Genomic DNA, 17,463 nt, shown 5'->3' with positions numbered 1-17,463 from the left:
ATTTCACAGGCGTCCTTTCTGGATGCTTAAGGTAGCTTTTTTTGCACGCAAGATGGTCTTAGTTATGAGAAAGTGCTTCTTTTCCAGGGGCAATTCAGAACCCGTGAAATCAAGCCCGACACCAAAGCCACTCCGTAGAGAGCGAGATGCCCACTCGCCCCCCAAGGGCGCCATAGTGCCCGGTCAGGATACTTACCCTGAAGGCTTCGTAGGCGTCCTTCAGCGTGATGATCTCATGCTGCCGGTGAGGGCCGGACACGGCGCACAGCACGCAGATGATCTTCTCGTGGGCTTGGCAGTACAGGCTGAGGTCCTCGCCGTGCTCGTCGCACTTCTTCCGCTCCAGCTTGCGGGCCCCCGGCTCGTCGCCTTCGGGGGCTGCCTTTGCCGAGCCGCCCTCCTGGCTCCCTGCCTGCCTTCCCCCCTCGGGAGCGGCCCAGCCCCTCGTCCGGTGAGCGCCGTATTTCTGCCGGTGCTCGTCGGCGTGGAGCCGGCAAAAGGCGAAGGCGCAGTCCTCGCAGACCTCCGCCGCCGGCTGGGCTTCGTCGGGCTCGCAAGCGTCGCAGGTGCCATCTTGGAGGAACTCTTCCCGGTCCGCAGAAGCCATTTCCAGCTCGATCCAGAGCGAAGGCCTGACGCCTGCACTCCACGCACGCACACCCACACACCCACCCCGCACTTGTCTATACTACGCCCGAAGCTCTCCTCTCAGGGGAAAGGAGAACTTCTGGTGACCTTTGTAACCTCGAAGGACAATCTGTGTTCACTTCGGATTGGTGGAGTCTTCCCTCCGATCTCTTTTCCTCCGCATTAAAACTGCCCTTTTTTCTCGTTTTGTTCCTTCCCCCCCCCCCCGGCAATCCTTCTGTTTTATTTTTATCCTTTTGTTGATCTTATTTGTGCCCTGCTTTTAAGCACGTAAATAGACAAATGCAAGCCGTTTGAGATCATCCCCACGGCATGCAGAAATTTTAACTGCCCCCCCCCTTACAGAAAAAAAGCAGTACAGTACTTTCACTTCTGCAACACGGTCCAGGCCGGCAGTCTGGGGCTTCTCTTCCCCCCCACACACACACACTTCCTGAGTCATTTAAAGTGGCAATGCCTTTCCTTTCTCTCTTCTCTCCCCCCCCTTCTTTCATTCATTCATTCTTTCTTTCTTCCTAACCTCCCGCTCCCCCGTTTCCTTTTCAGGGGCGAAAACTCTCCAGATGATCGTAAGAGCTGCCAACCCCGTCGTGGATTGAAGAGGGATTTCCTCATATGGGATTCATTAAGGGCGGGTGCGGGGAATGAAATGAAAGAATTTTTTCCTCTTGCGGCGAGGGAGGAAGAGGGGGGGGAATGGGCGCGCATTTCCGTGCCCTATTTTTTAAAAAAGCCAGCCTTGTGCAATTGTTCCATATGTGAACGTGGAGCTTGAAGCCTAATAATTGGTCTGGCAATAATCAGCTAAAGTCCTTTGAAGTTGACAGAGTGTTTCCCTTTTTGGTACAAAGAGTGGAAAGGGATTGATAAAGGAAAATAAGCAAATTGGATGATTCCTTTTCTTGGCTGCAGGGTGTGTTGAAACTGAGGAGATGCCATTTATAATGCACATTTGTTTAAGCCTCTTAACTGTAGTGGCCTGGAGAAACCTTATGGATAATGCATACATTATACATCCAAACAAGAATCAGTGTTGGGCTAGGTCTCGCTAGACGGTGGTCAAAGGTAAAGGTTCCCCTTGACATTTTTAATCCAGTCATGTCCGACTTTAGGGGGCGGTGCTCATCCCGTTTTCAAGCCGTAGAGCCAGCACTTGTCTGAAGACAGTTTCCATTGCCACGTGGCCAGCGTGACTAGGGAACGCCATTTTCCCTTCCCATCAAGGTGGTGCCTATTTACATGCATTTCGCATGCTTTCAAACTGCTAGGTTGGCGAGGAGCTGGGACATGGAGCGACGGGAGCTCACTCCGTTGCGTGGATTCGAACTTACCACTGCTGGTCTTCTGACCCTGCAGCACAGGCATCTGTGGTTTAGCCCACAGCACCACATCCCTCCTCGCTAGACGCAGATCCCCCACTTATCTGCAGAAAATCCCTGGGGAGAGTGTTTTCGTTTAGTCGTGTCCGACTCTTCGTGACTCCATGGACCAGAGCACGCCAGGCCCTCCTATCTTCTACTGCCTCCCGGAGTTGTGTCAAATTCATGTTGGTTGCTTCGCAGACACTGTCCAGCCATCTCATCCTTGGTCGTCCCCTTCTCCTCTTGCCATCACACTTTCCTAACATCAGGGTCTTTTCCAGGGAGTCTTCTTTTCTCATAAGGTGGCCAAAGTACTGGAGCCTCAGCTTCAGGATCTGTCCTTCCAGTGAGCACTCAGGGTTGATTTCCTTTAGAATTGATAGGTTTGTTCTCCTTGCAGTCCAGGGGATTCTCAAGAGTCTCCTCCAGCACCACAATTCAAAGGCATCAATTCGTCGGCAGTCTGCTTTCTTTATGGTCCAGCTCTTGCTTCCATACATCACGACAGGAAAAACCATAGCTTTGACTATTCGGACTTTTGTTGGCAAGGTGATGTCTCTGCTTTTTAACATGCTGTCAAGATTTGTCATCGCTTTCCTCCCAAGAAGCAGGCGTCTTTTAATTTCGTGGCTGCTGTCTCCATCAGCAGTGATCATGGAGCCCAGGAAAATAAAATCTGTCACTGCTCCTTGAAGATCTCACAAACCTCAAAACCCCTGCAAAAGTCACCATAAATTGGAAGCAATCTGATGGTGCCTAAGAACATAGTTCCCATTAGGATCAATGTTAAAGTTGGGGTTTGGCTCCTGGTGAATTTGCCTGCCTTCTAAATGAAGCCTCTGCTATCTTCTCACTTCTCCTTCACACCTTCTCTCTTCTGCTTGCCTGCTGTGTATTCCCTTCTGACTTCACTGTCTTCTTTGTTCTTCCTACTTCCTTTCTCCTGCTAAGTTGCTGGGCTCTCCTTTCTTCCTCTCACCTGCCATCGCTTGCTTTCACACTTGGTGATGTAAGTGGACGACAATGGTCATAACAGTACTTTATTTTGTAGTGTGTGCCTCATTGCTCCCAGATAAAGATCTTTCAGCCGTCCAATGAACAAGGCAAAGAAAAGTTTCGCAGTCAACAAATCAGATGTATCATGTATCGGGACATTCTCCACAATATGCCAGTACATCAGCCAGGTCCAACAGTTCAAATATGGACACCAGCTGATGTACTGGTGTATTGTGGAGACTTTTCTGGATGCATCCCATTTGTTGATTGAGAAACTTTCTTTTAGAAAGATCTTTACATGGGGGTCATAACAGTGGATTTGGGTGGATATGTGAATATTGGAATGGTTGGAGAAATGTGGCATTGTAAAGTAAGTCATCATAAGTAAGGAGAGCTGCATTTTATTGTAGCAATGTTTTCCTCAAAAGTAAACATAGGAGACACACTCAAGAGCGTCCATGGGTTGTTGCTCTGGGGAGAGGGTTAGTTTACAGTGGTATTTTAAAGTAATTTGTGTACACATAGTGCGTACCATGGCAACATTTGGTGTCTGTCTGTGTACATTAAAAGGATATATAGATTTAAGATTTGGGGAGCAAGCCCTTATGCTCTCCCTGCAGATATTCATGAGGCAGTTAGGATCTGGAACTGAACACGGGGTGGGCTTTGAACGCCTTCCTCATCTGCAGCTCCAGTCAAGGGTCCATCCTTGGGATTTGCATTGCCAAAAGGAGAACCAATGTTTAGCAACAGACATTGCAATTGTCAAGCTGTGATGTGGGTTAAAGCACTCTCGTCCCTTTCCTGAGATCCCTCTACTTATTTTTGAGTGAAGGAAAGCTAACGGCTATGTCCTTTAATGTGGGCTTCAGTACACAAATAGCACCAATCAGATTTGGTCAGCCTGTAAAGTACAATAAGGCTCTTCGTTGTTTTGCAGCCGCAGACTAACCTACCCCCTAAAAATGTTTGACATCCTTGATCGTTTGACATAATGATTCCCACAAGGGCAAATGGGAATAGAAATCCAACAATTTCTGGAGGCAACAACTCCCCCCATGTGCGGATTAGCATGTAAGGCTCCTGTGGGCCCACCTAAGGGTTTTCATTTAATGGAGGGAATCATGTTTCTGTTTTAAAGACATATGTAGGCTGTAAATTGATCATTGAAGTTTCTTCATTTGGGCAGTGTGGCGAACTCTTTCGCCTGATTTAGAGATGGTCAGCTTGTGTCAGAAAAGTCATATTGCCAATTTGGCCAATAGTGTTTGTAGTCATCACACCTGAATCCAAGAGAACGGTCATGAAATCATGTTGTAGTCATTATTTTAATCTACTCTCAGGCTAGACGATTTATTTCCACGATCAGTGCAACATTACGTGCATGGAAGAGATTGCTCATTCCTGTTACAGTTGCCAGGTTGGCTCTGGTGATGGCTGTTGCAAATTTACAGAGACACAAATGCTTTGCAGAATTTCTGTATCAACTCTATGTCTCGGTATACTTCAGCATGAAAGCCCACAACATAAGTTCCTGATGAAAGACTTGCTCTTAAGAAAATACTGCAAAGAGGCCAATAGCATCCTGGAATGCAGGAAGCTGGAATCAGCACAGTGTATTATGTGTTTTGAAGTATGCTTACATGCAGTGATTAGCTAAAGCACATCTGCTGGAAATATGCATATAGACAAGACATTTGTGGTGTGATTAGTAGTCTGGGAACTGTTAAGGCTCCAGAAAACTTACAATTGTACTGAATATGTATGAACCTTCTCAGTGCTGGTGATGATGGTGGTGAAGTTTCTTCACCACCTCAGTTGTCCCTTCAGAGTGAAGCTTTGTTTTGAGTGATGTAGGTCGTCCAGAACTTCCCCATTTGTACAGAAATCCTAAGAGCCCCTTGTGACACGTTCGCAATACGTTTTGTGAATTGAATATGTCCTGTGGGTACAAAATACTTGAGTGAACTGTGAAATTGTTTATCCCACCTGGGACTAAGGAACCTCAGATATTTTAGATATTTTGTACTTACTGATGGTTGGTCCTTGTGGTTGGTCTTGCTAGCTACTGTAGGTCTTCTGGGAGGAAAAGTCCAAAGCATGTTGCAGGCCAAGGATTGCCTACTCTTGTTCTAGACCCCTTTCATTCACCACTTATTTCGGCACGGAAAGTGCTTCAAGCACCTGAAGGGATGACCTACAGTGGAAGGGAAATGGAGCATTGTGTGACTCTTTTTACATCACTGACCATTATATCCTTCTAGGTCACTAGAGTGACTTGTGGGCACAATATTATAGTGGGTCCATTCCTATCTGCATGGCTGGTACTAAAACCTTCTCTTTTAAGAATAACTGATTGAATGCACATACTTGTTTTCTGTGGTGCCCCAATGTTCCCCTTTGTGTCTCATGGCATTTATCATCGATATGAAACTGCTGAGTGATGTCATCCAGTGATTTAGCTTAACCGTTAACAATATACTTGTGATACTCAGCTACAGTATATTTCCTCATTTCATGTAATTGAGGTAGAGTGGTCAAAGAGTCTGAGCTTCATAATAGGCTAGGTAAGGATAAACAAATTCAGCCCTTAAAAAAGCAGGGACACTGTAAGTGGACACTTCCCTGGTTTAAGTATTCCATTGTTCTGGATGAAGTTGCACTCCTGATAGATACGTAAGGTTCACAATGAAACACATTGCTTCCCTTGTAAGCAGTGATGTAGTGAAACCACGACTCACAGGGTCAATGCTGTGGGACATTTTCAGCAGCAGGAACTATGACATCATACACACCAAGCCCTCAGGCTTCCCTATTCTCCCTGAACTTAGTTGCAATGCTCACTATACCTGGGAGAAAAACAGATTTTCTAAGGAACAATATATTGTTGCAAACTATCCCTGTGTTTGAAGGTGTCTTGGTCGTGTATGGGCAATTAAGAGCCTTTGGCTAATATCCTGGTAGAGGTGAACACACTGCAAAACAGTCTGTTCTGTGCATAGTTTCTCCTTCCCTTCTGCTCATACAAAGGGAAATTCAGCAAGCCTGTTGCTGTCAATGGAGCAATATCTCACTTGCATAATTGCAAGCTGAAGATTGCCAAGCCAAATCCAGAGTACTCTGCCCATGAAGCCCTTACCAACAGCCCTTACCATGTTGCCAACAGGATACTAGCCATTACCGTATTTTTCCATGTTTAAGACTATACTTTTGTCTAAAATCTTTAGACTAAAAATTGAGGGTCATCTTATACACGGAAGTAAGCTGAGAGAACAAAAACAAATGGATGGGAAAGCAGGGATCAAAGCGATCCCTTCTTCCCTACACTTTCTAAGCCCCACTTATTTTTCTTAATTTTGATTAGAAAAGTATGTGGGGGGTGCGTCTTATACATGGGGGTGTCTTATACATGAAAAAATACGGTATTTTTTAAAAAGAGAAATGGCTCCCTCTCTAGTTTTTTTTTAATGGACTGATCCAGCTGCCTGTATTTTTTGGATTCTTCTGATGCAAGGGATTGGCTGTGATGGACATCTCAACACCACTGCCAGAAAGGGCTCTACAACTTCATGAGTGCTCCAGAGATTTTGTGGACCCAGTGAGGGGGAAAAAGAGAGAATGATGCACAATCAGTCTGAAGCTGGGATGTATAGCTTATGGCAGAAGCCCAGATGTTAATGAGTTCTCTTACCTTCTACATTTGTAAATGCACTCTGTCAAATGACAGGCCCTTTGCTAGTTAAACAAAAGAAGAAAAGAAACCCACACCGTCATTCCCACGCCCTCACCCCCGTTGCCATGTTTATCTTGCACTCCGCCGAAATCATCTCCACTGTACTTGCTCCGGGCATTGTGGCACTGTGCCTTCATAAAAGGTTTACAAGATGCTTCCCCTTTGGGGCGTTAGTTCATGCCTTTGCCATTCCTGAAGAGTCCTCTGTTTGAACTCATAAGCTGACAGATGTTTTTGCGGTGCCTCTATGCAAAAAAAAAAAAAAAAAAAAAAAAATGTTGTCTGCATTGCCGGAAATAACATGTTTTCAAATGAACAAAAGAGGATCACAGATTTCTTGGGGTATGGTTGCCAGATGAAAATACTTTGAAAAGGAGAAGCAACAGAGACGACCAACAGCAGCATTCACTGTTCAGCATTGCTCGGTGAAACTACAGTATTCTGAACTGCAGGCAGTTCCTTGTCTCTTGTTAGGGCTGTGACGTTCTAAAATAAGAGACTTTTCAAATTTGTAAATGTTTGTGAGACATGGTTTAAGTTTTGTTATTATTACAGCAGACTAGGCGCAGGAGACACAGTACAGTACTTCCTTGCATGTCAGTCTCTTTTTAATATTAACAGATATTTTTAAAAAATTATGTAGTTTTTAATATACTGTATTTTTAAAAGTGCGATTACTGTATAGGTTTAATTAGTGTGAGGCCTGCCAGCTAAAATGGGGAGAAAGGCAGTACAGTATGGTACAGTAGAGTACATCAGTACTGGAAAGGTATAAATGTAAAAATCAGGGTTTAGAAATGTTGCTTTTAGACTACAACTCCCAGCATCCACCTGCCAACATAGTCAAAGGCCATGCTGGCGTGGGTTTGCTAGAATTATAGTCCAAAAAGTAACATTTCTCAAATTATGTTAAGAATAGGCTCTATCTACATATAATTGTTTAGGACGAGACAGATATGATAAGCATTCCTGAACTACAGAGAGGCTGTATATATGAAGTTGTGAGCATATGGAGCGGTTTCACACCTGGGACAGAGCCATCAGGCAAAATCTTAGTCCCCCATGTGCTGTAAATATGACACCAGGACTAAAAGTATAACCCATAAATCAGTTCTTCTGTTTTCAAGACTTCCAAGAAACATTAAGATAGCTCACATTTTCTCCTTTGAGTACCAAGATGGGTTTACCCATGGATGGGGAAGGGACCGTCTCACTGCCCCATTCCAGTTCCATGAAAAGCTCAGTCACCCTTGCATATTCTATACTTGAGCACTACAGTTGATAGAGGCAGCCAATGGGATTGAGGTTGTCTTGCGGGTGCATGGGGGGGGGGGGGAGAGAGAGAGATTTTGGGCATACCAGAATCCAAACCCTTCATCATGCTCATCACAGGAATGTGAATGTTGGGATGCTGGCATACATTATTTCTTTTCTAGTAAAAGAAACAGAAGATGCCAAAAGAAGGGGGACTAAAAGCCCCTTGTCCTTCTCTTCTAGCCTATCAGCATAAGCCCAGCATAGGGTAACCACATGTGAAAGAGGATTTAGCTTCTGTACCTTTAATATTTGTATAGAAGACAACATTTCAGGAATTATGGCATCCATGATAAGCTACGTGTACTAACATTTCCTCTTGTACAACTGTTAGAGGCACAGGAGCCTTATCTTCCTGTTCATGTGGCCATCTCAGCCAAAACAGCCAGTGCATGTAGTGGACAGAGTGTAGTGGATTATGAGTCAGTGGTTTAGGTCTCTGGCTGCAGAGCCAGAGGTTGGAATTTCCATTCCTCACTGCGCCTCTTTGACCGGCTGGATTCAATGATCCAGCTCTGAAATTCTAAGATGATGATGATGAGTTGAATTTTAAGTTGCTGGCAGTGGTAAACCACTCATTAAGGCTGTCACATACCTTGGAAACCCCTAACATTGGAAGCCACTTGAGGGCACAAAATTATTTAACTTACACTAGCAAGATTCTTGCACATTCAGTCATTCCAATACCTGAGCTATGCACATGCATGTAGGATTGTCTTGCTCAGGTTGCAAAAAAAAAAAAAAAAAAAAAAAGGAATTTAATCAGTGCAGCTGTCTCCGTTATAGTTTGGTGCCTTCATCCTTTCAACAGAATGATCCCATGATAGCCAGGATCAAACACACCTCCCCTCCCAGATAATTAACACACATCCATGCACTCAACTGAGATACATTAGTTGCTTTTTGGAAACATAGTGAAATAATTCTAGAATAGGAATTTTCATACTATATTGTGCCTAAAAGAATATAGTATGAAGAAGTGACCAGAGGTGGGTTTTTTTTCCTTTTTAAAACCAACATCCATTGATTTAAGACCCTTTACATACAAACTGAAATTCTTTCCTTGGAAGAAGTACATTAGGGAAATTTAAATTTTATGCATAGAATCCCTAAAACCATTTACCTGTTTCCTGTGCACGGATTTACTTACTCTCCCCTGCAGAGAATCTTTCAGTAAGTTAAGTGGGCTATTATTTTTTGTTTAAGAGCTACTACTATTTCCAGTTTGTGGGATGCATCATGTAGCCTTTTTCATTCTCTGCCACAGTAATGAAAAGAGTCAATTCAAGTAGAGGAGTGGAGCATCTTGTGTTTAATATACGGATGGTAATGCAGATAACTTCTTTCATGTGATGTGTGCAGTAAGACTTCATGATTAGTTTCATTTTAGCGGGCAGGCCCACGAGATCACCTAATCCGATTTCCTGCTGTTCCCATATTAACTGATACCTTATCATATTAAAGTGCACTGCAGCAAAATGTAATGTCCCCTTGTTGAATAAATCCATTTCCGAAATGTTATGAATGAAAGAGTCACAGCTGTCACTAACGTTCCATGTCCATGGGAGAACGTAATCTGCCAGAGTTGCCAAGGGAAGGATTTGATTTAACTCCTAAACATTCTGTCCTGCTACCTGACCATAATCTAAATAGGTAGTTCTGTGGGCTGTGTTGAATTATTCACAGAGCCTCATTGCTCCTTTTATGCACAGGCACAAAGAATTAGTACAAATCCCCTTATGAATGCCCAAAGCTGTATTTAGATGGGACTACAGTATATCTTAATCATCATTTTCACTTATTACCGCTGCAAATGCCTTCATTGTTGTAAACAGGAATGTCTGACAGGAACACTAAGGGATCTGACCATTATTTATAGACTATGATTATTATTAATTTTTTTAAAAAATAGAAGATGAATTGCTCTGTGTATGCCTCCTGATAAATTTTCTCCCTCTTTATCAATCACATGTTAGCCTAACATCTGAGAGTAAAACACATTTTGAAGTTAGAAAATAAGTTCCTGAAGCACAACAAAGCCACTGAATGTTCTTTTTCAGGAGTTCTGCAATGATATGTTAGAAAACTAGGTACTAGGTGATGGTGTTCCACTAAAAATGTTTCAGTAGTGCTCAGTAGGGCCTTTGACTTGTTATCTTTGTTTTGGCAGTATTTCTATAATGAGCAGGCCTATGCTGGAGGCCTCGTCATTGTTTAGTCGTTTAGTCGTGTCCGACTCTTCGTGACCCCATGGACCAGAGCACGCCAGGCCCTCCTATCTTCCACTGCCTCCCGGAGTTCTGTCAATTTCATGTTGGTTGCTTCGCAGACACTGCCCAGCCATCTCATCCTGTCGTCCCCTTCTCCTCTTGCCGTCACACTTTCCTAACATCAAGGTCTTTTCCAGGGAGTCTTCTCATGAGATGGCCAAAGTACTGGAGCCTCAGCTTCAGGATCTGTCCTTCCAGTGAGCACTCAGGGTTGATTTCCTTTAGAATTGATAGGTTTGTTCTCCTTGCAGTCCAGGGGACTCTCAAGAGCCTCCTCCAGCACCACAGTTCAAAAGCATCAATTCTTCGGCGGTCTGCACCACTGTAGGAAAAACCATAGCTTTGACTATTCGGACTTTTGTTGGCAAGGTGATGTCTCTGCTTTTTAAGATGCTGTCGAGGTTTGTCATCGCTTTCCTCCCAAGAAGCAGGCATCTTTTAATTTCGTGGCTGCTGTTTCCATCTGCAGTGATCATGGAGCCCAATAAAGTAAAATCTCTCAATGCCTCCATATCTTCCCCTTCTATTTGCCAGGAGGTGATGGGACCAGTGGCCATGATCTTAGTTTTTTTGATGTTGAGTTTCAGGCCGTTTTTTGCACTCTCCTCTTTCACCCTCATTACAAGGTTCTTTAATCCCTCCTGCTGGAGGCCTATGGAAGGTTAACTTACAGAGCTAAAATGTGCCCCATTTGTTGATGGATGACAGCTTCTGGAAGCTCTAGGTAGTGTTGCTGCTGATTAGAGCCTCTTGAAGCTGAAACCCAAGAATATCCAGGGCCCACATTTGGGAACCACTGCATTAGAGAAAGTGGGTAGCTACCTCAGGCAGTTGATTAAGGAAAGTCACAAAAAGGCAGGAATCTGTTCCTTATTTCTATCGTAATTTTTGCATGTTCTTCTACAAGTGCCAGAATAACTTGGCCAACATTGGGTGCTATGCACCTTAACTACTAGAGGAGCCATTTGCTATTCTTCCTCAGGCAGCAAAATGCCTTGGAACAGCCCTCTACATTTGTCCCTTCCACATAACTGTTAGCATCAGTTATTGACTAGGCCAGTGGCTTTTGAGTTTTCTTCATTAGAAGATTTCCAGAGGAATTCTCTATCATGGATACAACTACAGAAGAATCTGGAGCTCAGCAAGCATGTTTGGCTTCAGCTTGTCTGCAGCTAAGACTGTGACTCAGAAAAGCTCATTTGGCATAAGCTTTGGTGGCCTGCAGCCCACTTCTTCAAAATTACCACAAAAGGTTATGCCAAATATAAGTTAGTCTAGGTGCCACAAGACTCATTTGTTTTTGAGGTGGTAGATCAACAAAGCTACTCAGACCAATTTTGTTTTGACCCTGTCTGCCAACTTCACAGACTCACAGATCTTCATTAGACTATATCCCAGTACAGGGACTTACAAACTTAATCTGTATTGGAACGGCGTTCCCATGTCAAAAAGTTTGTAAGTCGAGGCAAGATTTCCCATAGGAATGCATTGAAAACCATTTCATCCATTCAGGCTGTTTTTTGTAAGTACGTAGAGGCATTAGTTCCCATAGGAACTAATGCAAAGCCATTTAATCCATACTCTACCGCTCGGGGGAGATTTTTTTTTTCTTTTGAACTAAGTTGAACTTAGATCAAAAAAAGGGCAGGAAAGGTTTTTTCTGTTCTTCAGTTGAGGCTCCATTCGCAAGTCGAAGCAACATTTTGTGAATGGAGCTGTTCGTAACTTGAAAAGTTCACAAGTGGAGACGTTTGTAAGTTAAGGTACCACTTTATATTATTTCACAACCTGAAGACTACTTGAGATGTTTCTGAGGAACCTTTTAGGCTCATTAAGAATGATGCACTAATATAGCACCCTGGTTAATGGCTAATCTGTGATTTACATCTGGAAGCTGAGGGATGTGTGTGTGTGTTTGTGTTAAATTTTGTGTAGTTGATATTCATCAGCTTACATGCTTCAATGAGGATACAACAGATTTTTCTCATGAGTGAAATGCTTAGACCCTATCGTTTTGAAACAATCTTTTTATGTTCAATAAATTCTCCTAGGCTTCCTGCCCTCTATCTTTTTAATGACTTTTTAAAAGGCAAAACATGAATTACAGATTAAGACGTAGTAATGCATGGCAAGAGACCTCCCTTCGGCTGCAATCTGGAAGCCTCCTCCATTTCAGTATTAGAGGGCTGTTCTTTCACACAAAAGGCTAAATTTATTCAGTTGTGCTCTGTGTCCCTTTGGTTTTGATATAAGAATTCTATCCACCCAACTCTTCAAATTATTGATTGTATTCTTTTTCTTTTATTCTATTTTTAACACCCAGTAATAATTTGCTAAGCCAGTGGCTTGAATGGAACTAGCGCTTGTGTTTGCAGTAGCACCATTCAGCAGCAAATAACAATCATGCAGGCAGTGAGAAATGATAACTTGAAATGCACCTATTTAGTCGCAGGCCTTCTGAGATTATTTTTCTGTGACCACTTCAGAGACCCTTAGTCCATGTAATTTTTGGAGCACAGCGACCTTGCCTTGCAAGTATATTGTTGGGAGAGCACATAAGAAATAACAAGAACTTTAAAAACAGAAAATGATAAGCATGAAAAATGGGTGTGTGTCAGGCTTTTTTTAAACAATTCAGGGTAATAGCTGCATCCTTATAGCACTTGTGCAAAGATTAAAACACTTTGGAGGCACGTGTGGGTTGAATTTTACAGCAGGGAATAAATCTGATCACTTTGATGTAAGAATTTTATCCAGCCAATTTTATATCAGATTCTATTCCCCTTCCATTTCATGATTCTAGGGGGAGGGGTTATAGCAAAGAAGAGCTACTTGTGGATGTCTGGACAATGTTAGTGTAATCGGTGATAAGGTCTTTCTGTATTTTTCTTTAAGTTGTCTGGTTTCAATTCACAATTCTTCTGGTACTTTAAATTCAGCAAAAATGTTATTTAAATTATATTTTGGTACTAGGGTCCTTTTAGTTTTTCTTTTCAGTTTTACTCTAATTTTTTTGTATTGCCAGTTTTGTGCTCAGTACCACAGTCCTCTCCTGGTCTTGTTTCAGTTTCTCCATCTACTACCTCTAATTATGTAGTCTATTTGATTTTTGTATAGATCATCTAGTGATGTCCATGTGTTTAATAGTCATTTGTTGTCTAAATCATGCCTTTGTAATAAATATATTTTGGCTTCATAGAATTATCTGAATTGTTCTTTGTTTCTGATGCCTAGGCCAAATTCTCCAACAACATTTCTGCTTAGTTTCCTTCTTTTGCATTTCAAAAGAAATGTGTTTGATTAATTTCCTCCTGAACACTTGCATAAAAGTTTTCCATTTCTTCCTCAGCATCTGTAGTTGGAACCTAGACTTGAATGATGGCTATGCATCTCATGAAACAGTGGCCAAAATCTTATTGCTGTTGCATACATTTATGCATGCAGACATTCCTAGGGAGTTATGTGATGAACTGATACCATTCCAAGGTGTTGTACCACAGATGGCAAAGTCTGACTGTGGAAAAATTTTGTGTAACACCACCTATGGATCTGCTTGCAGGAAACGGTTTCCACGGTTATTCATATATCACAAGTGCTTGCATATCTTAAAGCTATGCCCGTGTTAGCTTTTGCCATTTATTGTGAACTCTTTAGACCATGCCAAATACCAGCAAATTAGAATATGCAAGTAACATGAGCACTCCAAAATGTATGCAGCTGCCTAGAGTGGTCGCAAGACCAGATAGGCGGAATATAAATAGAATGAATGAATGAATGAATGAATGAATGAATGAATGAATGAATGAATGAATGAATAAATAAATAAATAAATAAATAAATAAATAAATAAATAAATAAATAAATAAATATGTTAACAAAAACATTCTGAGTGCACATACAAAACATTTCAAATAGCTAGTTCTGGCTATGTACTCTTTTGATAAATATTATCAATCCAGTTTACAGGTGGAGAAACCGGGGCAGATATTGAACCCTTTGCCCGACCTTCATTAAGTAGACAATACAGTATTATAATACTTTCAGGCACTTAAATGCAATCCATATATTCTTCATTTTTCAATCATGTGTCCATTGATAGGACTACTTTGCAGTAAGTAGCACATGGACCATAATGTTTATGTTCTCATGATAGATCTGGAATATTTCTTCACATACAGCAATGTGGGAATACACATGGAAAGCATTATGATATGTGTATTTTCCCTTCTTCAAGAGCTGACATTTTACAGGAAAGGAAGGGCAGCAAGGCTTGCGACAGGAATCTGTTCCTCTACCTCATGGAGGTTGCTTTGCCACATGCATCTCGAAGTTTGTTTATGAACACTTTATATGCGCTTTTTCTGTGGAGAGAAACAGTGTTATTGCCAAGCTGACCATGCAGTAGAACATGTCTTATTTTTGTTTTCCATTGTGGAAGTTTTTCTTTACTTTTACAGTTTGAACCTGAGTAAAATGAAGTTGTTCAAAGAAGCTTCTGTGATAAACGGACCCAATTTGAGCTTCCACATGGCACATTGCTCTTCATCCTGGCTAAGCATCTTAGAAAGGAGCTACTGTACACTGCAATGACTCGGCGTCTCAGGTGCAGTTCCCTCCAACATTCAGAAGCTGTGAAATTCAGCTCCTGTCCTCTACCAGCTGGTGCTCCTCTGGGGAATGGCAGGTCAGAGAAAGATGCCTCAAATGTAATATTAGGAGCAACCAGATAGAAAGATCTTGGAGCATAACTAGAACATTTCTGAGAATGTAATGGAGCTGCTGCTAAACAAAGAGGCTTGCACATGCTGTTTGTCTTCCCTATGTGCTAGACCAGGCAGATAGCACCCAGCTCTATGCTTACTTTTCATCAAATCCACCCTCCAGATGTGAAAAATACTTTTAAACTTCTTATTCTCAGCCGTTTTTCAAGTCTTGCCATGCTGAGATGCCTTACTGAGACTCCCCACTGAACTAATGAGATTTCTCAGATCTTCATGAAAGAGATCCCTAGCTCATTTTTCCTGGTTTTCTTTGTTTATTTAGTTTGCTGGGGAGCGGGTTGGTTAGGGTTTGATGGGGAATGTCTTACTGTCTGTTCATTTGTACAAGAATCTGTAAAATTCTTGGCAGCTCAGAGCCCTCTTTGGCACCCCTTGCACAGAAAAGAAACCATTTTGTGTAGGAATTGTAATAATTCCGTGCAGGTTATTACTTCTTCTGGGGGAAAATGACCTTGAAACATGGAAGAAATCTCTCAAGAAGTTTTTTTAAAAAAACTTGCACAGAAAAAAGGTTGGGAAAATTTCATGCTTGCATGCCTTAACACCAAGTAAAGCCAAAAGGAATTATTGTAGAAGCATCCTCTGGAAGCCAATGTGAAACAGAGCCAATGTTTCTGAATGTTAAAAAAAGGGGGAGGGGTTTGTTGTACTTTGAAAAACTGCCCAACACATTTCAGCCCAATCAATATGTGGCCTTCTTCAAGGGCAATGATTTTACAGTGTGTAATGCACATCTCTTTCAGTCTGGTTTCCATCCCTGCTCAACTACTAATCCTGACACTGAGTGTCAGTGATGGTGCATTCCTTATGGGTTTTTTTTTAATGATTTCCCACTACGTAATTTGATTTCCAAAACAAATTTCCTGCAAGAAGAAAAGAGGGCTTTTTCTCTGTGTCTTACCAAAAGCAAGAGGCTGTGAGGTTGATTTCTCTGCTGTGAATGAAGGCCAGGATGTCATCTCAGGTACCAGCATCTAGCAGTTGTCTTCTGGCCCTCCTGATGCTTCTGAACAAGAGCTTCTATTAACCTGCTGGCGATGGCTGAATGGAGATTCAGTCCTACAGCAAAGGGAAGGTGAGTTTGTCCACCTTTTCTCTAAATGAATGCAGTACAAAACCAGATATGCTAGTCTGAACTCAGCTGAGGAATGTTTCACCAGACCTTTCACGAGGTACTCACTGGCGTACACACACCAGGATATCCAGTTAACTCACATGCCTTTCATGCAACCATATTTCACCACACTCCAAGGAACAAAGGGTATGCAAGGTGGGGTGTCAGATGAATTTTAATGCTGGAAATATATTGTTAAATATATTTGACTCTGGGGAAAAGTAATGATTTTAAAACACAACTACTTCCTCAGAAGGAGGCCTATATATCTCACACTTCATGTGAGAAACACCTAAGTATTTGTTCCTTGATAAAATGATCCCCTGAAAAGGTCCTTAGAAACCAGTAGCAGTATTTTGATAGATATTTATGATGTGTGTATGACTTTTTCTTTCTACAACTGAAGATTTAGAAACAGGAAAATATATTTTCCTTTTGGATATCTTCCACAGGTGAGAAAAATGTCATTTGGTACTAGTGAAATGTAAGGTAGTATTGTTATAGTTCTGTATCCAAAGTCATCAGAAACACAGGACTTAGTAAAATCTCTAGGTAAACTTTAATGTTTGTTGTCAGGGTTAATCCTACAGTTAGAGGAACTGAAGTGACAAAACTCGGGTGACAGATTCTGGGATGTCATTAAGGTAAAGGTAAAGGTTCCCCTTGACAAATTGTCCAGTTGTGTCTGACTCTAGAGGGTGGTGCTCATCCCCGTTTCGAAGCCATACAGCCAGCGTTTGTCTGTAGACAGTTTCCGTAGTCATGTGGCCAGTGCAACTAGACGCTGTTACCTTCCCACCGTGGTGGTACCTATGTACCTACTCGCATTTACATGCTTTTGAACTGCTAGGTTGGCAGGAGCTGGGACAAGCAATGGGAGCTCACTCTGCTGTGTGGAATCGAACTGCTGATCTTTCAACCTTGCAGCCCAGAGGCTTTGTGGTTTAACCTGCAGCGCCACCACATCCCTAGGGATGTCATCACAAGTCAGCAAATTGTCAATTATTTTTTACTAGTATTTAAAGAAATGATATATTATTAAACAATCCAACAACATTTTCCCAACAGTTTAGGCTCTCCCCACCAGCAGGCATAGAAATGTCTGAGGCACATTATGCCCACATTCCACTTGCTATGCCTTCAAAACCTTTTAGTTTAAATACATGGTGTGCCCTTCCTGCCTTCAGAGCTGAGAAGCATTTGTGATACATTGGAAGAAGAGAGGAGAATTTTTCAATCATTTGGT

The 17,463-nt window shown here is 42.2% G+C and overlaps 1 protein-coding gene across 6 annotated transcripts in view; it reads right to left on the bottom strand.

Moving 5' to 3' along the window:
- Positions 1–16,157, bottom strand: part of TRIM44 (tripartite motif containing 44) — a 146,264-nt gene extending 130,107 nt beyond the window's left edge. For all 6 annotated transcript variants that reach the window (XR_013540679.1, XR_012082481.2, XR_012082480.2 and 3 more), the window contains exons 1-2: positions 16,005–16,157; positions 197–14,683 (exon numbers count right to left, since the gene is read on the bottom strand). Coding sequence is in view for 1 of the 6 variants with exons in the window: in XM_020782798.3 (XP_020638457.3) it covers positions 197–607 (411 nt within the window). In the remaining 5 variants the exon portion in view is untranslated. The remainder of the gene's footprint in view (positions 1–196; positions 14,684–16,004) is intronic.
- Positions 16,158–17,463: the final 1,306 nt, after the last annotated feature.

The sequence above is a fragment of the Pogona vitticeps genome, chromosome 1 (genome assembly GCF_051106095.1).
Source record: "Pogona vitticeps strain Pit_001003342236 chromosome 1, PviZW2.1, whole genome shotgun sequence".
Lineage (NCBI taxonomy): Eukaryota > Metazoa > Chordata > Lepidosauria > Squamata > Agamidae > Pogona > Pogona vitticeps.
The sequence above is the reverse complement of the archived record's forward strand: the minus strand, read 5'-3'. Positions and strand labels throughout refer to the sequence as shown.